Source organism: Chelmon rostratus, chromosome 18 (genome assembly GCF_017976325.1).
Source record: "Chelmon rostratus isolate fCheRos1 chromosome 18, fCheRos1.pri, whole genome shotgun sequence".
In the NCBI taxonomy this organism is placed as follows: domain Eukaryota; kingdom Metazoa; phylum Chordata; class Actinopteri; order Chaetodontiformes; family Chaetodontidae; genus Chelmon; species Chelmon rostratus.
In genome coordinates this window covers 4,763,371-4,791,292 of record NC_055675.1, presented here as the reverse complement: position 1 = coordinate 4,791,292, position 27,922 = coordinate 4,763,371, and the positions used below count along the sequence as shown (strand labels likewise).

Genomic DNA, 27,922 nt, shown 5'->3' with positions numbered 1-27,922 from the left:
TCATTGGTCAGTTTCTACACCGTGTTTATTTCCGGAAGTAAGTTATCAGTGTCAGACTTTCCATAAGGACTACCAAACCTCGTATCTACAGCGCCCGAACGACAGGTGAACGGTAGAAGTTATTCTATATTTAAACGATTTCAATCCATTTCGTTAGCAGTATAATAAGTCAGTTGTCACATCGCTTCAGTTAATCATGTTTATATTTTTAGATGTAGCCAGTGTTAGCCATTAGCTGTTGCTTTCCGTAGCTTACGTAATGGACGTTTGTTTACAACATTCAGACAAATAATTAAAAAAAACACCATTAATAGCAGGCCAAAGTAACGGCCGAGGCTTTGTTTCGACTTTTCAGCATGGAAACGGTGGGAAAGGGGAAACAGTGCCTGGAGAGAGTGCTAACACGGCCGCTAGCGAGTTGTAGCGATCAGCAAAATGACGTTAGCCAAGATGACACATTAGCTAGCTAATGCTGCCTAGTTATTAAATACCTTACTAAAATATAATAGCTATTTGGGAGGTCACTCATTCCACTTTATCCACAATGTGTTAATACCAAACATGTAAATAATTCATGAACTGCCTGCCGTCCTGTATTTTCAATCTCTTTAGGTGTGTCTTCATCCACAGGATGGCACATTGGTTTCACAGAAACCCACTGAAGGCGACAGCGCCTGTGTCCTTTAATTTTTATGGAGTGGCAGGGAGCCCCGCCGCCAATAAGATATGCAAGTATGTCTATCCATACTCATTACACTGAGAACAGTGACATCAGATTAAATGTTGCATTGTTTTTGTCTTGTCTCCGTACTCTCATATTGATGTAATGTTCTGTGTCATGTTACTGTTGCTGTAATTTGGTCACAGTCACCCCTTTTCCTTGCAAGAAGGCAGTGCCTTTTTAGATTCAGTCACTTTAAATACTGTAATAAACAGCCTCTTTTTTATGAACATCAATTGCTTGTTATTTGTTTGACACTTTTAGTGATCTGAGGACAACCAGGGCAAGGCTGCTGGAGATGTTCACTGATGTCACCTGCAACCCAGAGATCATGAAAAATGCCACAGATGCATACTTCTCCCTCCTACAAGGTATGTTTATGCTGCAGCAAATACTTAAAACGTACCTCTAAAGTGCAGTGTTGCCCATCGATGGGACAGTCAACACAGACACATGCTGCTCAGTCCAGTATTGTTCAAAGTAACAGTACTTTATTTTGATTCTAGTAGAGATTTCACAAGTTTCCCAAGATAATAAATGGGGCACATGTCTTGAAATGTGTGCAAGACATCACACACAAAATAAAAAGGAAATTCTACTAAAAGCATGATTCTACCTCTTTTCATGGTATTAAAAATGTAAAGGAACACATCTTAGGAAAGAAAATTGATTTAAAAAATGGATATGTTTATTGGCTCCAAATAGGATTGAAAATGAGGTATAGGCCTACATCTGCTGCTGCCTAGCACAGGTTAATTATTGGTTAATTATTAAATGTAATGTAATTCATTCTCAGATTTAGAGGGGGTAGGATTAGCATCTCAGCACCATTTATTTGGCAGAAAACCCAAATTCTATTTTAAAGCACAAGCTACAGCAACATCGCAAATGTAGTTTACTATGTTGAAGCATTTTTTTTTAAACTTTGAACTAACTTCATTCCAAGTCAGTGCTATTTCAGTGATCAGTAAATCTGTCAAACAGAGACAAGCAACAATGTTAAATTCAGTTGCTACAGAAAAACATGTGCTACACATTATAACAAACAGCATGTGTCCAGAGCGTGTGTATGTTCATCTATTGTGTGTGTTTGTGTGTGCTTGCATGGATATGCTCAATTTTGACTCTATTGCTGGAAAAACTGTTGACTCAGAGTTACATTACATGTCAGTGTAACGTGGTGGCATCACTCACTGATCCTGAGCAGTTTTATTTCAGACTACAGCAGAAAGCTCTGCTGTGTTGGAGCTTCAGAAATGCTTGAGAAAGTGAAGCTTGCGTGGACTCTGCTGCACTGCTTGATCAATAAAAGAGCTGAGCTACTGCAGAAAGCTATTGGATTCAGCAAACAGCGACTCCCACCACACTACTGAGAAATGTAGTTAAACCAGTAGTGCTGCTACTGCCCAGCACTGGCAGACACACATACCAACATAATATATATTGGCAGATAACCCAAGAATATTGCATAATTTCTGTAGTCAGTGTGCCACGGGGCATGCCTATCAAGTGTATTTACAGACAGCAGACAAACATGATGACTCGGCACACAGCAGCAGGGGTGCCAAACAAAATTGTGGAGCAAAAACTGTATCGTCCAATTTAAACGTTAATATAAAACCTTTTGTCTGTATCAAACTCATTTGCAAATGTACACAACATAATGTATGTACTGCATGCCCTTGTGAAGCGTTGAAAGGTACTGCATATTGTGTTAATTATTGTCAAAAGTTTCTTGTTGTATGCCTTCTAACATTGCATTTTTAAATTTTGCTTTGCACCTAACCAGCGGCTCATCTTTTTTTAAATATTGGTTGTTGATACAATAGGATTTATCTTATCCTTGGATGGAACTACACAGGAGAACAAGATGAGGTTCATCCAGAACTTCAAGTGGACTGACACTTTACAAGGAAACACACCAAGGTAAAAACACAGACCAAACACTTCCAGTCTCATAGTCAGTGGCAGTGTTGAGTGGATAGGTTGCAGTTTCAGGGTTGCCTTGTGAGGCAGCTGGATTCATGAGATCTCAAGATCACACGAGCCAAGACGCCATCTTGTCAGGCTTCAAGTTGTGTGCTATGTGAACTACTGACAGCTGCAGGTGTGGTTTAGGTGTGACGACAGTGGGAGAAGTGACAACAATAGCAGCTCCTAAAGAGAATGCATATATGCTGCCACAGCATCAGTTATATCAGAACTGGATAGTAGACAGGTGGATCATCCAATCACCTGCCAGGTATTCTTTGAGAGTGTCTGCCCTTCCCAGATGGTTCTGTGTAACAAACCATCTGGCACGTCAGGGTACTTTTTTAAGGAGGGCTGAAGTAAACGAAAGTGCCTTCCAGGAGTCCATTAACAACCTCTTTGAAAGATGTTTTGTATTTGAATTACAGAGTGCTGCAAGTATTAAGGGATATTTGATGAGGAGTCATGGTCAGAACTGATAAAAAAGCAAAACAAAAGTTTTCATTCTTACCAATGACGTGGGGAAGAAGTAGCATTCTTAGGAACTCACAGGTTAACATCGAGCAATGTGCTACTATCTCAGTGGGTGTAATCCTGTTAATCCTGTGTGAAAGTCCTACCCAGCTCTGTAATTCATTCAGTTTTTCCCTCAGGGGTTCACAAGACATTCTCAGACTTTCTGATCACAGTCGTTATCTTGCAAAACCCACAGCTACAGTGAGCTGTGTATTGTAGTTGCTAATTTTTTATTTTTATCATTGTTAACTTCTTACACCAGTCTGTACAACCCACCATCTCTCCATGCTCTCCTCCCAGTGCCCAGCAGGACGCAGTCTTTGAACTGGTCTCCATGGCCTTCAATGTAGCCCTCTGGTACACCAAGTTTGCCTCGAGACTAGCCGGGAAAGAAAAGTATGTGCTTTCTTGTCTAGTAGTAGTTTTATTTTGCATGAAATCAGTCATATATTGATCAGTCCTAGATTTAAAAAAAAGTACATTATTTTGTTCCTGTCCTGAATATTTGTCACTGTCATGTTTGTCTGTTCAAGCATAACGGAGGCTGAAGCGAAAGATGTTCACCGGAGCCTGAAGGTTGCCGCTGGCATATTCAAAAACCTCAAGGTGAGATACATTTACAGACCAGCCTTATATCTATGTTATTATAGAACTGTGTGATCCCAAGTCACCTCCAGTCTTACTCTTAGCATTTCTTGATATGTAGCACTAAATTAGTTGTTTACTAAAAGCAGTTTTGTGTGAATAATTAGACCTCTGAATTCAGATTGATTGCTATGATAGTTTTCTGTTGCAGGTTGAATGCAGATGTAAGGAAATTTCAGAGAACTCCTTACAGTTACCTCTAAATAAAGTACGTTTTATTAAACGGCTTTCAAGTGACCCCAACATGGCATCTGCAAACAACTTATTTCTCTAAAACAGAGGTTTTCAAACTGGGAGGTGTTCGTCCTGAGGGGGTGCAGGGGGACAGACTTGAGACAGAGATACTGAGTGAGATGAAAAGGTCAGGTGTGTCAGAACTCACACTCCTTCTGAAAGTCGTAGCTCCGTCAGATCATCACACACACATACATGTGTTTTTAGATTCAGTGTGACACTTTCTGAGGATATCCCTATCTCTGATGTCCATCAAGAATAAATGGCCATAAAGACACTTTACAAGACAAACGGGTGCTCCCTGTAACTTGCCAGAAGTTGCAGTTAAGATAAAACACCTACCTACACCCGCTCTGTGTTTATGAAATGAGATTTAAATTGATTAAAAGGGATCAGCTTGTCTAGTTTTAAGAGTTTCTGCAGGTTCTAGGTCCAGTTCTAGTACTGACATGTTGATCCTCAAAGACCAGTCACTGGACTCAGGTTTATCATCATGAAGCTCTGGTAGCTCAGAGTAACTAGAGGTACTGCAGCCGGACAGAAAACAGTATACAGCTCTTTATCTTCCAGATTATTTCCATGCAAACACGTCTCCTGCTTCCCTACACAGCATGATTAAGTAAAACATAGAATCAACTCGGGAAAGGCAGCGGTGCTATGACTGCTGAAGGCGGCCCTCAATTCCCTCGAGGCAGAGGTACCCACAGTGTCAGACTTATAACACTGGATTGTTTGCGACAGGAGGTCCACATCCCTCGTCTCATCACCCCAGCTGAGAAGGGCAGAGACCTGGAGCCCCGAGTGATTGATGCATATATCATCCAGTGCCAGGCAGAGGCGCAAGAAGGTAAGGTGGCTCCAGGCTTGAACACTGAACGAGCCACTGTAAAGCTTTATAAACTTTAATTTCTGTTAATACACATCGCTTTTTGAGTTACTTAATAACGACTTTTTGTTGAAGTTTTATTCTGAAATTCTGATGACTTTTTGGGGAATCTAAATTATGTTTTATCTCGTTAATTTATACTGTCTGAGCTTGACGTTTGCGTTTTCTTTACCTGCTATGTAAACATCATAAGTGGAATGGTAAAACGTAACACTGTGACCGTCTATTTCTCTTTTTTACAGTGACAATTGCCAGAGCGATTGAACTGAAGCACAATGCCACACTCATTGCAGCGCTGGCATTTGAGACGGCAAACTTCTATCAAAAAGCTGGTCAGTATTTTACCACCTGCTCTTTCGGTTTTGACAGCTATGTTTTTGTCTTTACTTAAGCTTGGTTTTGTGTAAAATACTGTGTGATAATCGGAAAAGTGTGAGGCACTCTTCAAACCTGAGAGGTTCTCTGGTCTCAGGTTTTCTGACTTGTTGGCACATTGCAGCACTGTGACATATCCTGCCATGCTGTGTTAGAAGTGCCGTGGTCATTTCCTCTGGAGTTCAATCCCTATCCTCAGCTCTTGGAACAGGTCCTGGAAGTTTATGTCCTGAGATTTGGACAAGCTCAGTGCGTCACTCAGTCTGCTGCACTGCCTTTGCAGATCAGTATCTTTCATTTCACACAGTTTAGTCAAGTCAATGGATTCAAACAGAGAGCCTGCTCAACTGTGATGTTAAAATAGTCTATTATGAAGGTTTTCTCTGGAGTTGCTGTGCTCTCATCTGGGACCCAGGACCTGGGACCTTTACCACTCTAGAACAGACTTTTAAAGGCCAGGATTTCTGTCTGCAGACCACACATTGAACACTTTGGAGCCAGAGTGCAGTAGCAAGTGGAGGAAATATCTTCAGCTGAAGCAGCACTTTTACATGGCTTATGTAAGTTCATGCATATCCTAATGCAGTTCAAAGTACTTTTATTCATGTGAAGGAACCTCAATGAGCACACAGGCTTTGCATGAAACCTACTCTTCTTTATAAAGAGAGAAGAAGACGACAATCAGGCTACTGATTACACTGTTAACTGTGTTTGCAGGCTTACTGCTATCATGGACAGACACTGCTGGCCAGTGACAAGTGTGGAGAGGCTATAAGATCTCTCCAGGAGGCAGAAAAGTGTATGTATATCCATGTCTTGGATTTAACATTTGTTCTACATGTTGTTGCACTTCAGTGATCATTTCAGCCGCACACTCTGTTGGTGTAATTTGTATTTACTTTGTGTTTAAATTGATTCATGCATCAAGTTCTCCTCAGCAAGTGATTTAGCTTCATTTTTGTGTTTTCATGTACATCTGTCAATTAACACACTGGTGACAAGTGCTTCTCTTCTAGTCTTCAAGTATTGTGTCTTCTCACTGAAAGCACACTCAGTCAATCAGATTAAGTGCATGTGACATACATGAGTGTGTTCTTACATCATGCACAGCATGTTATTATGAATGCATGTATTGTTTAGGTAAACTTGTATTCTGCAACCTAGAATGCTGCAGCATGCATCTAATGAGGAAAGAGCAGCAGCATTAAGGCTGACGTTGAAAGAATATATTAATATGGGTGTAGCTGCATGTAGTTGAAGCGTCGTGAATTGTTCGCATACTGGTCGTGACACAGGTGTTTCCCGTGTGTTCGTTTCCTGCGTGTTGCTGCAGTATTTTTGGACACATCTTGTCACGAAACGAAGAGTCTCATTCCTTTCTTGCTTCCCTTGCCGTGCTGCGTGGATTTCCCCTGTATTATCATTGACTTCTCTGTCATAGGCTACTCCCGTGCCGAGGCGCTGTGTAAAGAGTATCGTCAGACCAAAGGCCCAGGCACCACAGCCAAGCCGTCGGAGCAGCTGTTCTTCCTCAAACTGGGCGGCGTCATTAAAAACACGCTGGAGAAGTGCCAGAGAGAAAACGGCTTCATGTGAGTCAGTCGGGGGAGACACGTACACGCATGCATGGAGACTCAGACAATGCACACATATTAGCTGTGTTTCTGTCATCTTATTTTTATGTTTTTTTTGGAGTATCGCATTAAAAGAAAGTTTATGGAAGCTGCTAAATTAGAGAATTAATGCTTGTAACGTGAGATGAAACACCTTGACATATAAAGTTCTGATGTAGTAAACATTTAACTCACATGACTGATCAGCTGTTTCTACAGCGGGACAAGGGGAGGAAGAAGAAGCTACTTCTGCAGATTAAAACAGCTCATTGCTCCACACAGATCAGATGTAACCTTCATCAATGCACCCTGCTTCTCTGCAGTGGTAGAATGGTTTTCTGATTGGAAAAATGGCGCCACCTACTGCTTATCTCAAAGAATCAACTCCGAATAATCACATTATGTTTGATGGAATTAGGCATTCATTCAGTTTCATTTGCAGATTTTCTGGTAATTCAGTCAAAGTTTGCAGGATGTGTGGATGGAAACCCGTTTAGATGTACAAGAAAATCCACATGGGCATATTCATTTAGTCGCGTGGATAGCAACAGCGGCTGAGGACAGATGATAGAATATTTTAACTTTTGACAGCTCAACATATATTTGGGGAATATGTTTTTGAACAGGAACTGATCATTTTTCTACCAGACAACTTTTCAGCAAATGATATTGTCTGATCAGCGTCAGCTACTGTCTTGTCAACACATCTCATTTTTACTGTAGCTAACAATACGTAGCTGTTAGCTGCTGTCAATACTGGTCGACTGTGTGTCCACATTCGCAACAAATTGCTGTACTAACAGTCACCAACAGTGACTTTTCCCTCCCATCATACTTTGCAGTAGACTCTATATGTTGTACTTGTAGTTGTTAGGGCTACTTCACTTACTGTATCATCGACAGTGCATAAAGTGCTCCAACTGCAAAACAGTTTGTGCAACACTAAAGCCTCAGTGATATTGCCTTGAGGAGGAAAGTCTTCTCTTAAATTCCAACTTTGGACATATTTCCTCAGATACTTCCACAAGATCCCAGCTGAGGCGCCCCAGCTGGAGTTGAAGGCGAGTTATGGCCTGGCTGAGCCGGTCCCCTTCGAGCTGCCGCCTCTCAGTGAGCAGTGCTCTGCAGAAGTCTATGCCACCTTTGACCTGACCAAGGGAGCCAAAAATGACAAGGTAGTGCGATCAACCTCAAAGTTTATTCCAACAAAGGCAGGATGAGATAATGAAAAGACCCTTAAGAGTTTACATGTGTGTCTGTGTTGTTTCAAATCTGTGTTATTGTTACTTTAACTCCAGGCCAAGCCCAAGGAGGAGGAGGTGAAACCAGTGAAGGAGCCAGATTTGAAGCCTCAGAAGGACACAGGCTGTGTCGTCTCCTAAACTCTCCACAGATTCCATCTTCAGCCTCATGCTTCACTACCATCTATTATAATGATGGCATCCATATTTCTTTTCATGTAAACCTCCATAGGAAAAATGTTTTTTTGTAATATTAATCTATGGTGTTTTACATTTATGCTGAAACATGCGTATTGTCCGTGGGTATGACAGCCATCGTCCTCTCATCTAAGCCAGAGCCAGTCACGGCTTCCCTTAAAGTAAACCTCAGACATTTATACAGATGGAAACTTCTTTCGGGTTTTTGTTAGTAATTACACATCAGATGAAAGGATTACTTCAAATTAGGTCTTTACATGAAGTAATTTCAAGTGGAATGATTATAAGTAAGCCTTATGGGTGAAGAAGTTGTATTAATGGTGCCTTTGCCTGCAAGTAAACCTGTTTACTGAGGCCCCTTTGAACCTTTTTGGCACTGATTTATAGTTTGATGGCTTAAAAAAAAGGAAACTGGCCTATTAAACAATCTGCGAAATGGCCTCAGGATGTGGATCTAAACAAAAAATGCTGTACTGAAAACCAAAATGATAAAAAGGCGGATTTTTACATTCAATATTTAGCAATGAAGGAAACTGCATTCCAACAATCAGCCTGTATACTACAATACAGTCAGATGATTTTAATGAATTTCAGGCTGAGATTTGTTCACCACTTCCACCACAAACGTGTTATAATTAACAGAACTGAAATGTAAATCAACAGTGGACAGACAAACTGAAGAAGACTACACGTGTTATTGCTGGTGCATTTGGGTTGTTGTAGCTGTAGCAGTTTACAATCAATATTTGATTTAGATCACATGATGTATGTACTGTAGTCATTTTTGTACATGACATAGCTGTTTTTTTTACTTCTACTATTCATTTAAGAAAACTTTATTACTGGATGAGGCTGAGTCATTCTTAAACATGCTTAGGGAATTTGTGATTATATCCCTGATAGTATTAGTTCTTAATTTATTTGTTGTTATGCCACAATATTTTAGTTGAGAACTTCAAACATTTATGACAGTATACAGTTCTATGTAACTCCAATCATATTTTTTGGTGATGTTGATTTTCATTTTTATGCTTCAGTGGATACAACAGAATCCCCTCTGATACATACAGTAAAAGGCTTACCCTTGTAAACTTCTCAGTTGCTGAGTGAGTGCTGCTGTCTATAGTTGACACAATGTATGTACTGTAGATCTATTAAGTGTTATCCCCTTCCTTAGAGACAAAGACCAGGCGGGAGCATCATCAGACACCGGGGGTGGGAGCTCTGGCTGCTTCACAGAACTTGCTCATATTATCAAAACTTTCCCACTTTGAAAATAAATGTCGGTTAAAGCTGGAAACTTGTATAAACTGTAATCTAGTGCTCACATGTACTCATTTATGCCCCCACAGGTATATTAGCGTACCTGAGCAAGACCCCGGCAGCAGTGAAAGGCTGACAAGCTAACTTTCTGACTAAATTCCATTATAGCACAACACCTTTGCACTTTATACTCAGTTGTGCAGGGCTTTCAGTGGGGGTCTAATGGAATCATAATGCTCATGGCATTTGTCTGTTCTGCATTATACCCGGAACAGCCAGTTTAACATTGCATTCACAGATCAATGCTAGTCCTTTATTCTTTTCAAGGCAACTGTTTATTAAAAGGGTGTGTCAGATCACCATTACAGTGTACACTCCTGTTGCTCATTATCCTCCTCTAATGGTGTCCTTCATGTAAAATGTATTTCAAACTCTATTAAATCATCCATAAAACTCCATTCTTCCACATCTTGTGCTCATATATGTCAACATGATTACTGAGTTAGCGTAAGAATAATCCTATCAGTATGTTTAATGGGTACTCAGTAAAGGTAAGTCTTACAGGTCATGGTTAGCACTTGTTAGCCTGTGAAAACTTGCATATTGTCTGAAGCTGTTGTTGCTGATGTAATCAGTGTTATCTCGGCTTGAGCTTGCAGACAGAAAGCCTGCATTTCAAAGATATGCAGCGTGACCCAAGTCTATGCAGTGTTTGCCACGGACGGCTCATCTTAATAAACTCTTAGTAGTCAATGAAATCAACACACTTAACCAGTGATGAAAGTGTATATGCCAATCAATCTGCAACTTTTGAATCATATTGCTAATTAAACTTGACAAGAAAAAAAAGTCTTTCTTGAGATCTGATGCATTTTTTCCCCAACCACGATTCCCACGATTCAGCTGAAAATTGAGCTATGTTGAAGAGAATCGGGAGCAGACTTAGAAAAACGACTCTTTACTGAGCATGATCTCGTTTGAGAAAGATGCTGTACAATGAGTGGCATTATCTCTATCTGGAGTACCACTTTAAACATTTGGTCCAAACGTGTGCTTGAGCGTTGTCAAACCCTGACAAAGAAAATGAATTTAAATAAAAATGTTTTTTAACTTTCATTTTAATTTCGTCGTTTCACACTGTGCAGTACAATTTGAAATTTTAACATGTTTTTATCCTTCCAGTTTCTAGCCTACATGTTTAAATGTGTATGTATCTATTTTTGTAATAAGCAACTAGATACAAAGAAAACCTAGAAATCTAGAAGGGTTGCATAAACTAGGATCGCTAGAAATATGACGGAACAGTTGTTTAAGAGCACTGACCACATTTATCTAAGAGACTAAACTTTGGACATGATGACAAAACGTGAGCATGATTGCAAAAATTATGCTCCATGTTATATGCGGCACTCGTCTGACATGGCTGGGCTCTGCTTCGCCATTATCTGACGCCTCATTTACATACATTTTACATTTTAGTCAAAAAAAGCACTGAATATGCCAGGCTAAGTTCCAGGGAAACATCTAGAGAAAGTGGTCTCCTGGATTTGAATGTTTCGCTCTAGTCTGAAGAGACGTGCTACAACAAGCAGATATTCAATATGTGGAGGTGATATCAGGGTGTAACAAATGCTTTATCTGACTTTCTGGCCACCTAAGGGACAAATATAAGGAGAATACTGGAAAGATTAAGGTGCAAGTGGCTAAAGTTGGCAATAACCCATGACGTTCTCCACACTGTGACAAGCCCAGCCCCTCGAGCCCAAGAATGAAACTGATTGCATTACGGTGACAGCTCTGTGACTACTCACACTGCTTTATTTGTCTGTCTCAGGTTTCAGGACTGATCCTGCATCCTGTAGTTGTCTTTCTCTACGTAGCAGAGTCAGCGTGGATGGACAGAAAGCACAGCCGTGACATGAGAAAGAATCGACGCTGTTGCATTGGAGTGACAAAGAGAGACTAGTATCACAATGAACAGCGGCCACCAGGAAGTAAGTGTTGTAATAATGAGGCAAGACAAACAGAGATGTTAGCTTAGGCTGTGTTCAGTAACACTCTGGCAAAGGTGTAAGTTAACTTTTAACAGCTGTTTGCGACTAGTCGTTGGTAAAACTTTACTCTGGAGCCTGATGTAGCCTGTATATAAAACAGCCTATAAGATGGCAACATGTTGGACATAGATACTGTGCCGTGAAGACAATGTCTCTGGACACGAAACAGAATATAAACCAAAGTTTATGCAAAGAACTCTGCAATCTGTCAGACGCCACTGGACATCCAGGAGACAGAGTCTGAGAGTCCCGCCGTGTCCAAACAGAGGAGGATCATCCACTTCTCCAGTGGTGAAACTCTGGAGGAGGATGACAGCGAGGAGGAAGAGGAGCAGCCATCAGACAGACCTGCAGAAAGGGTGGGACACTGTTTGATGGAGGCATGTCATATAAGATGTCATTAAGTCGCAGCTGTGTCATCTGTTTTCTTCTGCCTCCTCCATCTCAGACTCGGTTCTCATTCAAGAATGTGGCCATTCTAGTTGGGAGGATTTCACTGCTGAGTACGTATGTGACAATTAACATCGAAGGCACACTAAATGTAGGCCTAATTGTAGTGTAACTATGTCGTCTCCAAAATCAGCTTGCGATTTCCTTGGAGAGAGACTAGCCGGTGCACTCGGACTGAATGCAGCCAAATACCAGTACGCCATAGATCAGCATCATCGTAACAACAAGGTAATGTAGAATTCAAGAGCAACAAAACAAGCATACTGCTCATAAAGTTAACTGTAACAGGGCCATCTTAGAGACGTCACTAACAGGAAATGGGATGAAATTGCCCGGGCTGTTAATACTACACTGGCACTCCTACGGATGATTATTTCCTTCTCCGTGACTCTGTATTTCCTCTATCCCACTCACAGACAATGAGCAGCCAAACCACAGAGAATCTCGGGGAAGGACGGGTAGAGACGATCCACCTCACTCCCGGACCGAAAGGAAGTCATTATGGAGCTACAGGAGACGAGAGACGCCTTGTGGATTTGCAGGAGAGCTGCGATGATAAACATACGGACAGAAATGAAGGATGTCACAACAAAGGCTATCAAGCAGATGATGATTATTTGGAATAAAACCAAAAGAAGAAAGGCAATGAGGGTAGTGATCTGATGTGGAAGCATTTGTTTAAAGTGAAGTGTGTAACAAATGATGTAACAAAAGACTTGTGGGGCTGTTTGGAGTATGGTAAAGTTACTGCAAAAGTATGTAAAAAAGAAAATCACACTGACAAACATGAAGATTACAGTGTGTGGCTACTGCTATAAAGGATTTGTTTTTTACAATAACCAAAATAAAGTTGGCGACAGTTATGCTGCAGTTGACAGTCTAGAAAGGAGACACCATACCACACCATAGTCATAAATACCATACGCCGTTCAACGTATTACACTATTATAATCAAATGTAATTGATTAATAAAAAAAAAAAAACACTAAAGATTGCCGACGAGGATGGGATTCGAACCCACGCGTGCAGAGCACAATGGATTAGCAGTCCATCGCCTTAACCACTCGGCCACCTCGTCTGCGATGTTCTACACGTCATCGTGTGTCCTCATCAACATGCCATTCCTCAAACGATATTTTTTGACATATGATTAATATGTCGCCTAAGCTTCGTCGACACATTTCGAAAAACCCAATCTTATGTTAGCTAACTGATAATCTAGTTATGGCAGGAACTCCCTGTCAACGTTAGCTAACGTGCTAGTAAGCCATGCTAATGTGCTAATACGACCAGCTAACGTTGGCTAACGTTAACTAAAACTTTAAAAGCTGTGGATGTGCCATCTGCAGTATTCCCAGTTTCATCGTAAAGCAAGCCCGGCGACATCTGAGTAAAGCTAAGTTTATTTACTCTTTTTGTTGTTTCATTCAGTCCTTCGGGTCTCTGTTTTCTCATGCAGGACACCACTGCTGCCATCTGTCTGTAGCGTTTCATGGGAGCGGAAGAAAATGACATCCACGTTGTCAAAGGGAGCACTCATCGTGTGGAAGACATAACAACCAAGAGGATGTCTGGACATCTCTTCAGAAGAGCAGTGAAAGTTGCAATAATTGCTTTCTATGTTGAAAACTGAAGAGTAAAAATAAGAGTAAAACGAGTCCACAACCATAAAACCAACTGCTGGTCCACACTTGGGGTCCATCTTACCTCTTTGCAGGTAAATTAATCTCTGTCACAGGCACTGCACCTTAAAATTCAGAGTCAAGCGAGTACTTGTTTATGTCTAGAGGAGCTTCGGTGTTTGCTGCCATCTAGTGGTTGAATGAGATTATTGGAGTGACTGATTCACCCTCACTGGCTCATAACAAAAGACATGAAAACCAGCACTTTGACTGAAGCCCTGCAGTCACTTCAAAATCTACACGAGCCTCCAGTCGAATTTATGCCTTTGCAATGTTGGGGAAATTGAAACATCTGTAGCTGACATGGTGATGGCTTGCAAATTCCACATATACCGTTTCAGAATTTGACACAAAATCTAAAGTGCACCTTCAATCCCTTGGTGTTTGAGCACACAAATTACATAACACAACACATCCAACACTGATGAGCTCAATTTAGGGGTGCTATAGGACGTTAAGAACAAGATCAGATAGTGGATAACAGACTGTAAAACCAAGTTTTATGAACATGCACCAACATTTAAATCAGTTCACAAATCAGTAACATTGCTGAGTCAGAGTCCTTCAGTAACTCTTTACAACCAGCATAAACTTCATCAAGCGCTTAAAGGTCATATCTTGTCAACGGGCACATTTAAAGCGAAGCAGCAACATTTGCTTGGTGACACTCAGCATGATGACGGAGAGAGTGCTTTTATTGTTTGGACTAGTGGCTCTCGCCGCTACTTATACTGTAAGTATTAACTGATTAATAAGAATGCATTATATGATATGACCCTTAACTACGTGATGACTTAGGCTGCTCTTTTTTATTCAGATACCTGAAACTCCTGATGTACACGGTATGTCGAAAAAGATCTTTTGCAAATTGAAAAAGATTTATGAAAGGCGGTGACAAGACTCTGAGCTGTATGTGTCTGTATTTGTGCTACAGAGGTGTATGAGAATGGTGAGGATGAGAACCCCATCCTGAACCGAGGTGAGCAATTCAGTTCAGTTGTGTAGCACTATCTCATACGTAAGCACTTTAAAGTGCTTCACATTAAAAAAAAAAGCAAAGTATAACCGCAAGACATCAGCGCTGTGTTCCTGTGTTGACTGGAATTTTGCGAAAAACGTTGAGTCAAACTGTGTTCATTGCTGATATATGATGAAATATGATGTGTTGTTTGTGCCGGTGCTGCAGGTTCAGGTGCAAACCTGTTTGAAGGGGACATGCTAATTCCAGTAAGTTCTATTTTAATAAATGTGAAAAATACATATACATAATCATTGTATCAGTTCTTGATTGTTGTTGGCAGCTTTGTTCTGCGGCCTTCTGCAATCACATGTTTGGAGTAACTACAGTGTAATAATTATTTCAGGAGATGCAGTGGGTTTATTGTGTGTGTTTTATTATCTCTGACCAGGTGTTTGGTCACAATTTAAGTCCTCTTTACCTCTTTTATGCTACAGGAAGGAAGGAATGCTCTGATTGACACAAGATACAGATGGAAATTTCCAATCCCTTACATTCTGGGTGATGATTTGGGTGAGTTTCTCTGATATTCATTAAAATGTGAATACTGTCTTGACTCACCGTCACATGTATGGCCCAGAGTTGGCCCCAGTTTGTGCCTCTCATATATTACAATTCCAAGCAAAAAAGAAAAACTGGTCTCTGAAAAACAGCTGTTTAACCAAACTTAAGGCTGATCCGGTGCCTCTTCTAACCGCCTGGATGAAAACATATTGTGTCCTCTGTTGTGACTGTTTCTTTCACTCCTCAGATCTGAATGCCAAGGGCTGTGTCCACCAGGCTTTTGAAATGTACCGGCTGAAGTCGTGTATTGACTTCAAGCCTTATGAGGGAGAGAAGACATACATCAAGTTTGAAAAGAGAGATGGGTATGGCCCGAGCCGTCTTACTTCTGTTTACTATGTTTGCAAGATCTAATACGAAATTTTCTGCAAAATAAATTTATAATGGAGAGGCTTCGTTCCAGTCTTGGGGCCTGGAAAGACATCTGCATTTGCTGGGTAGGGTGTATGTAATGAAAAGATGCCATCGGTTGCATTATAGGAAATGTAGGATCCAGGATTTTTGGAGGTAACACAATAGACTAAAAGCAGACTAGAAGTCAGGATAACTTGACCTCTCCTATTTCGATTTTAGCAGTTCTTTTTTTAATCTGTCTCCTGTGAGTCCCCAAACTTTATAGAAGTGCATCAGTAAATCACTGGAGTATACCTTTAAATCAGGCATGTCCAAACTATTCCATAAAGGGCCGTGTGGCTGCAGGTTTTTTTTCCAACCAAGGAGGAGCACACCAGGCCAACCAATCAACATCAAGGGATCCCTTAGTTATCAGCTGAAAAGTGAGATCAGCTGATTAAATGAGTCCAGCCTGGTGTGCTCCTCCTCGGTTGGAACGAAAACCTGCAGCCACACGGCCCTTTATGGAATAGTTTGGACATGGCTGCTTTAAATGTTTTGTTTTTTTTCGTTTTGGGTCACAAGTTTGCTGGACTTCTTCTACTGTCATAGGTGTTTCTCCAGCGTTGGTGACCAACAGAACGGTCAGATTCTGTCTTTGGGCCCAGGCTGTGATCACAAGGCGGTGATTGAACATGAACTACTCCACGCCCTGGGATTTTACCACGAACAGTCCCGCACAGACAGGGACGACTATGTGGATATCTGGCTGGATCAGGTTTTACCAGGTTTGTTTTTAACTTCATGGCGCATCATTTTGTTTCTTTGGTCATCTGTGTTCTGTTTGGAGTAATGCCTTCAAATTTGATGTTGTCACGTTAGATGTTCTAAATCCAGAAATGATAACCTACAGTACATATTTTACCTTTATTCTGGCATTTTGTGTGGTAGGAATGACTAAATTAACATTAATTTCCTGCAGGGCTTGAGCACAACTTCAACAAATACAACGATGACTTCATCACAGATCAAAACACGGCGTACGACTACGAGTCTATCATGCATTACAGGCCCTTCTCGTTCAATAAGAACGAATCCATCCCCACTGTCACCACCAAAATCAAAGAGTTCAACAACATCATCGGCCAGTACCTCGACTTCAGTGAGCTGGACACCCTCAGGCTCAACCGGATGTACAACTGCTGTATGTATCTATTGCAAAAGTAAATTTCCCATGTTGATAGAAATCATGTTTAGGAAGAAGGACGTATGTACAAAAGTACCAAAATGGGCCACAATTTTTAAAAGACTCTCCAAACCTTTACTCCCTGTACCTCCCCAGCTGGTCCTCTCACCCTGCTGGACCAGTGTACCTTTGAGTCCGCCAGCATCTGCGGGATGATCCAGTCTTCCACTGATGATGCTGACTGGGTCCACACCGAAAGCAGTGTGGCTGCAGAGGATCACACACTCCTGGGAAAATGCAGAGGTCAGAGCTGAATTATGTCTCTTTTAAAATCCCAACTACTGATTATTCTCAGTTCAGACAGCATGAAAGAAATTAGTTAAAATGAATTTGCACTGTATGCTGTAATAGCTTGTCTGATTTCGTCTGAATTTGTAGACGCTGGGTACTTCATGCACTTCGATACCATGACCGGGGCGCCTCAGGGGTCTGCTGTGCTGGAATCCCGAACCCTCTACCCCAAGAGGAAGCTTCAGTGTCTGCAGTTCTTCTACAAGATGACTGGAAGCTCCACGGACAAGCTGGTGATCTGGGTCAAGATGGATGATGGCACAGGCAACGTTCGTAGGATGAAGAAAATACACACCTTTTCTGGTATATACTAAGTGTTATTGAAGTGCACACGTTTCACAGCAGCTTCCTGGAGCTACACAATAAATGCTTTGCATCCAGGCAAATGTTCATATGGCCATTTGTCGTTCGGCTCAGTAAAATTATATTCAAATGAAATTATTTTCAGACATCTTAAAACATACAAGGTAGACATCCCCTAACTGTCTCCACAGTAATAAGATCATTCACACACAGTCAGTGATGAAAGGTTTGGAACAGTAAATTCTGCTACTGAAATTATTTGAAAGGAATATTTTAACATTTTGTCAAATACACTCATTTGCTTTCTTGCCAACAGTTCCATGAGAAGATTTAAACTGTCTGTATTATCTGTATGCGATGCATGATACAGCCATCGGCTCATGTTTAGCTTAGCAGAAAGACTCGAAACAAGCCAAAAAACTCGCCTGGTCCTATCCAAAATTCAATAGTTGCCAAGAGTGAAGAGAGGACTGTCAAAATAATCACAATCATATTGTGATTCCTATTTAATGGACAGATATTAGAGTGCCATGGATCATTTTGTCCAAGTCTTAGCAAGAAACTGAATATGAATATTTCTCAAAATGTCAAACTATTTCTTTGCAGGCAATAGTGTGACATGAAGGCTGAGGGCTAATTTTAAGCATAGCCTCAGTTCTTTATAAACCACTACTTAACATACAAATAATATTGCCACACACAGTAACATTTGCTATCTTGTCCCTTTCCCTGTTACCCAGCGGATTCTGACCACTCATGGAAGATCGCCCATGTACCAATGGAGGTAGGGGTGAAATTCCGCTATGCTTTCCAAGCTGTGAGTGGTAAACCCAGTGAATCCACTGGTGGCATCTACATCGATGACATCAGCTTGACCGAGACACGCTGCCCCAATGCAGTGTGGAGGATCCGGAACTTCTCCCAGATCATGGAAACAGCTAACACGAGCACATTTCTTGACAGCCCTCGTTTCTACAGCCCTGAAGGCTACGGTTATGGGGTTCGCGTCGTGCCTCTGTCGAGTTACAGTGATTATACAGGGAACTACACAGGGCTGTACTTCTTCCTGGCCAGTGGGGAGAATGATGTGGTGTTGAAGTGGCCAGCAGTAAACAGACAGGCCACCTTGGTGGTGATGGACCAAGACCCTGACATTAAGCTGAGGATGTCCACCGCTCGCAGCCTCACGACTGATATGATGACTTGTAAGTTTGCCTATCCGTTATTCCCGGAGGCATTAAGACAAGTGCAGGGAACTACGATGGCATCATAGATACAAATTCAACAGTACAATAAATATAGTAATAAGTCTGCTGGCAGGGTGGTGTATGTCAGAACTTCTTTAGACTGCAACCATGTTCCACCAGACAGTGAAACTTTGTAGATCCCTTTAAACCCTTAGTAAATGCTATGAAAAACAATTTATAGTGAGATCCACTGTGAAACTCTTTAACAACCTCTTGAATACATTGCCAAATGTTTTAGTCCCGGTCTTATAAACAATTAGCACCGGCTCTCAACATAAAATGTTTGTTTTTGTACAAATCTGTAAGCTTAGGAATCCAAATTGCTGCTAGGTTTTGTAGAGGAAACAACACTGAATGTGAAACAAATTTTTTGCTAACATGCTCACAGTGGCAGTGGTTGCATTCTGGTGTTTAGCTGGTATAATGATCATTTGCACTGTCTTAGTTAACATCTTAGCACGTTAGCATGCTAACCTTTGCACTTAGTAGGAGAGTAGAACATGAAAAGGGATCAACAAAGGTTTTACTTAAGTTATCATGATGGGAACATGAATGTCTGTATTAGTTGACGTTTTGCCCAAAACTGCAAACGTCAACCACATGAGCGAAAAGTCAGGGGAACATGAACGTCCACAAATTTTCTGACAATCCATCCAATTATTACAGTGACACTCCAATCTGGATCAAAGTGGTGGACTGACTGACAAACATCCCTGTATTAAAATCATTCACCCATCACACATGCCAGCTATTAATGATATATAGTCGTAGGCTGTTCTTTCATGACTACAGTATGGTGCACATAGTGGGATCACTCCTCACGTTGCGTCTTTGTCTCTTTCTGTCCTCTAGCATCAAATGGAATGTTTTTTTGGGACAATCCCTCCAAAGTGGGGACATATGATTCTGACTGTAATTGCTACAAAAGTGAAACATGGGGCTGGAGGAACTTTGTCAAGCACTTTGACCTCAGACGGCGTAACTACCTCAAGAATGATGACCTCATCATCTTCATCGACTTTGAGGGTCAGTGGTTTGTGTTCACGTTTGTGTGCGAAAATGCAGTATATTTAAAAATATGATTGTAATAGGACTCCCCATTGTGCTGTTCTGAAGCATGCAGATATGTCAAGGAATTACTTCTTTGTCCTCAGATATAACAGCACTGATCAAAACAGAAGTTCCCGCTAACCCATAGGAGGATCCTGCGTAGATCACAATTGACTTGAGGTAAGACATTAGCCGCTATTCTATCACAAAAATTACATCAAACTCGTACGTACTCTGTATCGTGTGAATTACTTGTTTTTTTCCATTCAAAATAACCAGATGCAGCATATGCAGCTGGGATGAGAAGAACAACTGTGAAGATGAAGTCTGGATGATTACTGCTGTGACACAATATCAAAATTATACACAAAATTTACAAAACGTGACATATAAAGTTGTATTTGGCCTGTAATATTGAACTGTCATTGAACTGTCTATAAAAAATAAATAATAAAAACAATAAAAGCTATTCAGTTAAGAACGAGCCTGTGTTTTGATTCTTTTGTTTTGCAAAAATGGCTGCTGTGTGTGACCATTAAAGCCCATGAAAAAGCTCTTTAAATTGATTGACTAGTATTTACATTTGGTTTTTGATTTGTTATAAAAGGATGCAATAAGTTAATATAGTATGACAATAATCAAGATGATGTAGTTAATATGTTTTATCATTGGTTGATTATTTATTTATTTATTTATTATTATCAAACTAAAGGTCATTTAACACATTGACATCCGTTTATTCATCACCCAGCCTGAGAAAACAGTTGTATAATGTCTTCTGTGGCTCTGGAAGAGCTTTGTCAACTCTGAGGACATAACCCTGATGATGTCATAAGAGTGAAAAAAAAAACAAAACAAGCTATGGGCTGCATTATAAGAAATGGCGGATCGAGCTGTTTCTTGAAGCTTGGCCTTGAACTCAGAGCCCACGTCTTGGATTCATCCAGCGAACCCAATAGTTTGAGCCATGTGTCCATTGATCAAACAACAATCAACCAATCAGCTTACTAATTGCAGAACAATGTCCTCTTATCAAACCTCTGAGGCCGTCACAGAACATTATACTATTTATATGAAGATTAGATTACACACAGGTGGACTCTATTTAATCAATAGGTCAACATTTGATCATTCAGCAATCATCAGGCAACTGGTTGCACTCAGAGAAAAGGGGGCTGAATATTTTTCAGTTTTTTATTTGTGAAAAAAATTTAAAATCATGTATAATTTTCCTTCTACTTCACAATTGTGTGCCTTTGTGTTGGTCTTTCACATAAAATGGCAATAAAATATACTTATGTTTGTGGTCGGAACGTGACAAAATGTGGAAAAGTTCAAGGGGTATGAATACTTTTTCAGGCCACTGTAATAACCAGAAACTAACAAAGAAATTGGCTAACAGGAACGCAATGACCGGCTGAATAAATGAACTGTAGCAAAGCGTAAATTCAGTCTGACTATCAGGCTGATTTGACCAGCTCTGGGCATTAAAAGTAAGGACACGCTGGCCTCAGCTGCTTTTGATCATTTTTTAACCTAGCGCTTGAAGTCCTTGAACTTAAATGAACTGCAATAATAAGGTGCTTAGGTTTTCCTTTAAATATCAGCGAGCGAAATCAGCTGTGTTGACATTTGATACAAAACAACACAGTGATCATAAGATAAGGAAAATGTTAAATAGCATCTTATCAGATCTTGATGGCGTAATGGTGTTGGCAGATTGGAACATCAGCACTTTATTTGCTGTTCTGTCCTGTGCTTTAATCTCTGTTCACATCTTCGCCCTCTTGCCGAGCACTTTGAAGGCATCGTCAATCTTATGAAGTGCTACGGGAGGCCTGAATGAACTATTTATGCAGTTTCCTCACTGAAGACAAAGAGGAAATGGTTTTGATACAAATAGGCAACAACAAATGTCCTGCATTGCACGATTGCTCTCTGAAGACCTAGCTTGCATGACTTGTTGTAAGACATCTGTCCCCAGCCACAGAGGAGCCAGAGGTCAAACCCATAAACAAGTTTTAATGACTTAAGATCAGTTCATATCACTTATTGTTGATTATATTGGTGCTATACAGGGTTGTAAGTTTATTGCTGTCATCACCTGTGCATGCCAGAACACCTGACGACTTGCCAGTCGTATTCGAGGGGCTGCAAGGACACGTGTGAAATGTCTGTTACTCTTTGAACAGTATCATCCGGATCAAAGTTCCCCTCTGGCTGCTGTCTTTATGGACAAGTTTACACTGGCATCAGGGAAACACATTCCTGTCTGGGCAACGACATGGGCTCTGGAGACAGTCTGAGGAGGATTGCTGCACTCATTGGAATCTTTGTGGTTTTGAAGGTAGGAATTTTTTCAGCATTTGAAACATAATCACACTGAGAAACAGTGATAAAAAAACTTTCTCTGCTGAAGGTTTAAATTGAAATGCATCTCTTTCTGTGTTTTAGGCGCAAGCTTTTCCGACCCGTACCGGTTGGTTCCTATTAAGTTTACTCATCATATGCACCTAAAGCAAACTTATTTTTTAAACTTTTCCGCTCTAACAATACAATTATCTTCCAGATGATGAGGCAGATGCTGGTGAACTGAGGGATGACATACCCGAGATCAATAGAGGTATACTTGTTCGATTCAGGTGCTGCGATCATATGCTTCACTGACTGATATTCACACATACTAAAATGTACACACTACATTTGTTTTTCCCTTTTCAAGGGTTAAACCACCTGTTTGAGGGAGACATCGCTGGTAATGTAAGAAGAACGTCTGTTTAGAGATTACTATTAGAGATTATTATGTCAATTTTGTTTACGGATCATTGATTAGAATAAAATAAAACTTAAACCCATATTCTCAATGCTTTCTATTTGTCTTGCAGCCCAGTAGAAATGCAATCCTTGATGAAACAAGAAAATGGAAGTTCCCCATCCCATACATCTTAACTGACTCTTTAGGTACACTGTGCATGAAGGAATAATTTCTACTAGCAAATAATGTGTTGAAAAGGTAAAACGTGTACTGATTTGGAAATTCATTCCCATTATTCTAGACCTGAATGCCAAAGGTGTGATCCTCCAGGCTTTGGAGGAATACCGTTTGAGATCCTGTGTGGACTTCAAGCCCTATGAGGGAGAGAGCAGCCACATCTCCTTCACCAAGCTGTCTGGGTGAGCTGCAGGATAATCTCGACCATTTCACAGCTTTATGGGTCAAGCTGTAATGCAATCAAACTATAGGCATGACGATTAGGGTTCAGTAAAAGCACTTTAGGCTGACTGTGTTATCATTTGAATTTTACACCAATTTCAGATGCTGGTCATATGTTGGAGATGATAAAATAGGCCAGAATGTGTCCATCGGTGCCGGATGTGACACTAAGGCCATAGTGCAGCATGAGCTCCTCCACGCTCTGGGCTTTTACCATGAACAGTCTCGCTCAGATAGAGACGACTATGTCAAAATCTGGTGGGACCAGATTGAAGAAGGTGGGTGACCATTTTCTTTTTTTTTTTTATCAGAACACCATTTAAGAAGTGGTACGATTTTTACAATTCATATATTTATTGAACCAGTTTCACATTCATTGAATTGAAATTATTGTTGCTAAAGACAATTTTAACCATATGGTCCACACCTCTCAACCGCATCACACAACCTTCTTCAGCAGGTGGAGCAACCTGCTTGTCATGAAAATGCTCTCCTTCCTCTCCTTCTTCTTGTCCATGCTGGCTTAAACACCGAAAACATTATCACTGTTAAACCTCCCAAATTCACAGAATTATTTCTGAGGCCGTGACCTTCATGTCCTCAGTGGTAGCTACGGCGCTGTAACTGACAACAAGAAACAATTATACGTTTGATAGTCGAGGAGGTTTTATGGCTTCTACATATTTGTATGTTCTCTCTCTTCACAGGGAAGGACCACAATTTTGAAAAGTATGATGATGGCTTCATCACTGATCTGAACACAGCGTACGATTACGAGTCCATCATGCACTACAGACCACTGTCCTTCAACAAGAACGACAGCATCCCCACCATCACCACCACTATACCGTATTTTAATGAGGTGATTGGCCAGCGGCTTGACTTCAGTGAAGTGGACATCACCAGGCTCAACCGCAAGTACGACTGTGGTGAGTATCTCCTTTCACGCCTGTGCAAAGGTTAGAGAAAGGCAAAGCTTCCACTGTACTGTAGGGGCCAAACAAAATCAACAAATCCAGCTTTAGAGTTACATGAGACATATTGTGTAAAAAAATCCCAGTATTGCTATGTAGGTCCAACATATTTCCCCAATCAAATTCTGGCTTTTGGCTGACTCTTGACAACTGTTGTGTTCCAGCCAACACGCTCACTCTCCTGGACCAGTGTTCCTTTGAGCTGGACAACATCTGTGGAATGATCCAGAATAAGGACGACAACTCAGACTGGGTCCAGACACTGAGCAGTCCAACTGATACGGACCACACCCTGGCAGGGGGCTGCAGAGGTACAGAGAAAATTTTTTTACATCATACGCAAAGGTATATTAAACAGAAATCCAGCATCTCTGGAATGACAGCTAACAGCTGTTAGCTGACATAAGCCCAGCAAACAGCCACCTGCACTTTATAAGAACCACAGTCAAGTTAAATGCATCATATGAAGTTAACCCAGAGTCTAAAATACTGCATATTCCACACAATTTGTTATGTTTACCATATGTTTGGTAGTTGATATTTTATGCAGATATCTGCAATTTTTGGTAATTAAAAAAGTTTGTTCCATTAACATTTGGTCAGGGTTGAGTTTAGAAATTAGAGAGGAGGGTTTTTTCCAAAGTTCCAAGCCTAATACTGATTTTGTTTGGTTTTGTTTAAAAAAAAACAATCAAAGAAGAGGCTCACCCCCATCAAAAAACAATAAAGACAATATATAATATATAATAATAGACAATAAAAACTTTTTGATTGATGCATATTACTGCACAAAATACCAAGGTGGGGAACTGTAGTACATGATCATATGTTAAAATTGTCAAAATGATACAAGTCATGACTGGGTTAGGATTACCTGAAGGGGTTATAACTTCAAAATGGAAAGCGATCAACAACTTAATCTGGACGTCCAACAGTAGTTCAACATAAAATAGTCCCATATTTCTCTAATAAATCTCTATGTGTTCCCTTTTTTTAGTGCTAGAAAGGCAACACATTCTTCAACAAAATGCACACTATGCTACACTCTATGCTCAGCTACGACTTGTCTTACTCACATTTTATACAACAGGAGGGCAGCTAATTAGTTAAACTTTGATGGGCTTAAATAAATTAAATGAATGTCTTGTTCAATAGTGGCAAAGTCTCATTCATTTGCTGTTCTTAATACACAAATAGAACAGAATACGTACATGACTCTATGAACAAAATATTCACTGAGGGCCACTTCTCTGTTTAGATTCTGGCTACTACATGAAGTTCGACACGTCCTCCGGCACAGCTGGAAACAGCGCTTTGCTCGAGTCCCGTATCCTCTACCCCAAGAGGGACGAGCAGTGCCTGCAGTTCTTCTACAAGATGACCGGAGCAGCTGGGGACAATCTGGTGATATGGATCAGGACTGAGGATGGGACTGGGGCTTTAAGCAGTGTTAAGAAGGTCCACACCATCACGGGTATTTCATTTTATCATTTACATGTAGTTCAGAATACGTTGCCTGTAGCACAGTGCTCATGAGAATGTTGTCGCTCAATTTTTTACTAAAAAATGTATGTTTCTTTCCATCAATGTAGTGGTTGAGTTTATTGCATGATTGATTAATTAGAAACACACCTGTTATGACAGAGTTACCTATAACACTATAGTAACCTAGAAATCTTTTAATGATAAAATAATTCCCTGCTTTTTGTGTTTCAGGTGACGGAGATGATGCCTGGAAAATAGCCCATGTGACTCTCAAGGTGACAGGGAAGTTCCGCTACTTCTTCCAAGGCATCAAAGGATCATCCAGCTCCTCGGGCGCCATCTTAATCGATGACATCACTCTTACTGAGACTGTTTGCCCAGTGGCTGTGTGGCAAATCCCCAACTTCAGCAACGTCCTCAACACCACTCCCAATGGCACTAAGCGGCAAAGCGAGTGCTTCTACAGCTCGGAGGGCTACTCATTTGGTATCAGCGTTTATCCAAATGGAAGAGACAGCGACTACCCAGACTATGTCAGCATGACCATGCACCTCTGCAGTGGGGAAAATGATGCAGTGTTGGAGTGGCCGGCCAAAAACAGGCAGCTGACCATTGTTGCCATGGACCAGGACCCCGATGTAAAACTGAGGATGTCCTCTACAAGAAGCTTCACCACAGGTAGGCCCAGGTCACTGGAGTTTGGGAAAAAGAAAACTGTCTAGCCAGATCACATCATCCCACCTTGACATCCTGTTGTTGAGATGCACAACATATGATTGTTTTTTTTTCCACAGACACTCGTCCTCACTGGAACAAACCAATCCCTAATTCGGAAGCGAAGTGGGATGAGAAATGCCAGTGCTACCGCGGTCCAGACTTCGGCTGGAGCACATTCATTTCTCACATGCAACTGCACAGGAGGAGCTTCCTCAAGAACGATGACCTCATCATTACTGCTGACTTCAATGGTGAAAATGAGAAACATCAGCTTCGACCTGGCTATACCGCACTCTGTCAAACAATAGTTAATTTTCTAGATTTCTGAAAAACCTTTCCACAAATTCTACACACAAAATTTGTATATATGTTCAATTCATAAAATACATTTCTGACCCCCCCTCCCCAATTACTCTAAATCTTGTCTCACTTTTCTCTTACATATTAAAATCTTGCCATGTTGCCAGTTTTTAAACATTAATATTTCCTTTAACTTTTTCATTAACCTGTTGTCTCGTTTTGTAGATTTGACCCACCTGATCAAGACTGAGGTACCTGTCAATCCAGTTGCATCAAGAAATTAGATCACAGGTGAGAAGCTAATCAGCGAGGTGGAAAAGAGGCCGGAGGCTCCGAAACACAAAGAAACATGTGCTGCTAACCCATGTCACCCCAGGCTTGCACCCATTAGCGTTTAAAGAGTTTTAAAGTATGGAGATCAATACCACTTAGACACTTAGCTTTGCATAAAGACTAGACCCAGTGTAGGTAGTGGGAGAAAGGACGATGATGTTTGAGCTATCATCCCTGATGGAGAACTCTGACAGCACTGGGCAGCTCCTTCAGCGACAGGCTGCTTCACCCGCAGTGTGTGAAAGAGAGATGCTGCAGGTCCTTCCTTCCTGCTGCTGTCAGACTTTACAATCAAACCGCTCAGCATGTGTATTCACGTGGACACTCCAGTTCAAAGCACTAACTCATATTTCAGGAAATACATTTTCATAATAAAGAAAATTCTGTCTGCTGCCTTTTCAGGTGCGCTTCAAGCCAGACCACCTTCTCCACTGGAAACAGGTGTGAGGAACATCAGGAGAGCTCGGTGAAGCACATTTCAGAGGAATCATGTGTGCTCTACATACACTCAGCATTAAATCACAGCATAAATGAATACCAATACGAGAGAGAGAAGCATCAGAATTAGTATTAGGCACATTTTGGACACTAAATGTATCCTGAGACAATCTCTCTGTATCTGTGGTGCACCCCCACATGAATACAACTGATTTTTCTCCTTAGTCTGAGCCTAGAGATAAGACTTAAAAAACTGAAAACTACACTTAAGCCTGCACCAGTAGGAAAAAAACAAACAACACAGGACATCATCCACAGGGGACAATTCATCACCAACTGTCAGTCTCCCAGATTAACAAAATTTTGCAGGAGGACATTTTTTTTTGTATGATAAAAGTGATCATATAGAATTTGCTAAATAAATTTCTTTATGAAAAATGTATAGTTTGGATTGAAATGTCTCAATCTTGCCCAGTGTAATGAACAATAAAAGATATTACGTTTCTTGTTTTTATTTCATTACATGTTTCATACACATATACCTTAGATACACATAGTGT

At 40.8% G+C, this 27,922-nt stretch overlaps 4 protein-coding genes, 1 long non-coding RNA gene and 1 other non-coding gene across 10 annotated transcripts; 4 read left to right on the top strand and 2 right to left on the bottom strand.

Moving 5' to 3' along the window:
• The first annotated feature begins 7 nt into the window (after positions 1 to 7).
• brox (BRO1 domain and CAAX motif containing) lies at positions 8 to 10,121 on the top strand. Of its 4 annotated transcripts, none has more exons than XM_041958123.1 (13): positions 8 to 105; positions 613 to 732; positions 986 to 1,092; positions 2,551 to 2,647; positions 3,509 to 3,604; positions 3,742 to 3,814; positions 4,829 to 4,934; positions 5,216 to 5,305; positions 5,823 to 5,908; positions 6,066 to 6,147; positions 6,790 to 6,940; positions 7,977 to 8,136; positions 8,260 to 10,121. In XM_041958123.1, exons 2-13 carry the CDS (start codon positions 632 to 634, stop codon positions 8,341 to 8,343), a joined length of 1,233 nt encoding a protein of 410 aa, XP_041814057.1. In that variant the 5' UTR covers positions 8 to 105; positions 613 to 631; the 3' UTR covers positions 8,344 to 10,121. The 4 variants fall into 4 exon arrangements, with proteins under 4 accessions (XP_041814057.1, XP_041814058.1, XP_041814059.1 ...); XM_041958124.1 differs by having other exon boundaries at positions 15 to 112; XM_041958125.1 differs by having other exon boundaries at positions 48 to 105; positions 631 to 732.
• Positions 9,414 to 13,946, bottom strand: LOC121621620. 2 transcript variants are annotated; one of them, XR_006007655.1, is made up of 3 exons: positions 13,875 to 13,946; positions 12,582 to 12,714; positions 9,414 to 12,065 (listed from the first exon to the last, which is right to left on the bottom strand). It is a non-coding gene; the product is annotated as an uncharacterized LOC121621620 (long non-coding RNA). The 2 variants fall into 2 exon arrangements; XR_006007654.1 differs by lacking the exon at positions 13,875 to 13,946 and adding an exon at positions 13,578 to 13,654.
• Positions 11,421 to 13,089, top strand: LOC121621619 (protein FAM177A1). The gene is made up of 5 exons (XM_041958127.1): positions 11,421 to 11,657; positions 11,930 to 12,076; positions 12,166 to 12,220; positions 12,301 to 12,395; positions 12,584 to 13,089. The coding sequence occupies exons 1-5, from the start codon at positions 11,637 to 11,639 to the stop codon at positions 12,791 to 12,793; spliced, it is 528 nt and encodes a 175-aa protein (XP_041814061.1). The 5' UTR covers positions 11,421 to 11,636; the 3' UTR covers positions 12,794 to 13,089.
• trnas-gcu lies at positions 13,164 to 13,245 on the bottom strand. Its single transcript has one exon. It is a non-coding gene; the product is annotated as a tRNA-Ser (tRNA).
• Positions 13,947 to 14,525: 579 nt separating the features above from the next.
• Positions 14,526 to 20,362, top strand: mep1a.1 (meprin A, alpha (PABA peptide hydrolase), tandem duplicate 1). Its single transcript, XM_041959355.1, has 14 exons — positions 14,526 to 14,582; positions 14,667 to 14,691; positions 14,784 to 14,828; positions 15,036 to 15,076; positions 15,305 to 15,380; positions 15,619 to 15,736; positions 16,377 to 16,552; positions 16,747 to 16,968; positions 17,107 to 17,253; positions 17,389 to 17,604; positions 18,345 to 18,809; positions 19,704 to 19,877; positions 20,006 to 20,081; positions 20,181 to 20,362. The coding sequence occupies exons 1-13, from the start codon at positions 14,526 to 14,528 to the stop codon at positions 20,047 to 20,049; spliced, it is 1,806 nt and encodes a 601-aa protein (XP_041815289.1). The 3' UTR covers positions 20,050 to 20,081; positions 20,181 to 20,362.
• A 1,804-nt stretch (positions 20,363 to 22,166) lies between these two features.
• mep1a.2 (meprin A, alpha (PABA peptide hydrolase), tandem duplicate 2) lies at positions 22,167 to 27,866 on the top strand. Its single transcript, XM_041958155.1, has 14 exons — positions 22,167 to 22,248; positions 22,356 to 22,380; positions 22,471 to 22,524; positions 22,624 to 22,661; positions 22,787 to 22,862; positions 22,958 to 23,075; positions 23,218 to 23,393; positions 23,823 to 24,044; positions 24,254 to 24,400; positions 25,348 to 25,563; positions 25,806 to 26,252; positions 26,369 to 26,542; positions 26,817 to 26,882; positions 27,327 to 27,866. Exons 1-13 carry the CDS (start codon positions 22,186 to 22,188, stop codon positions 26,873 to 26,875), a joined length of 1,815 nt encoding a protein of 604 aa, XP_041814089.1. The 5' UTR covers positions 22,167 to 22,185; the 3' UTR covers positions 26,876 to 26,882; positions 27,327 to 27,866.
• Positions 27,867 to 27,922: the final 56 nt, after the last annotated feature.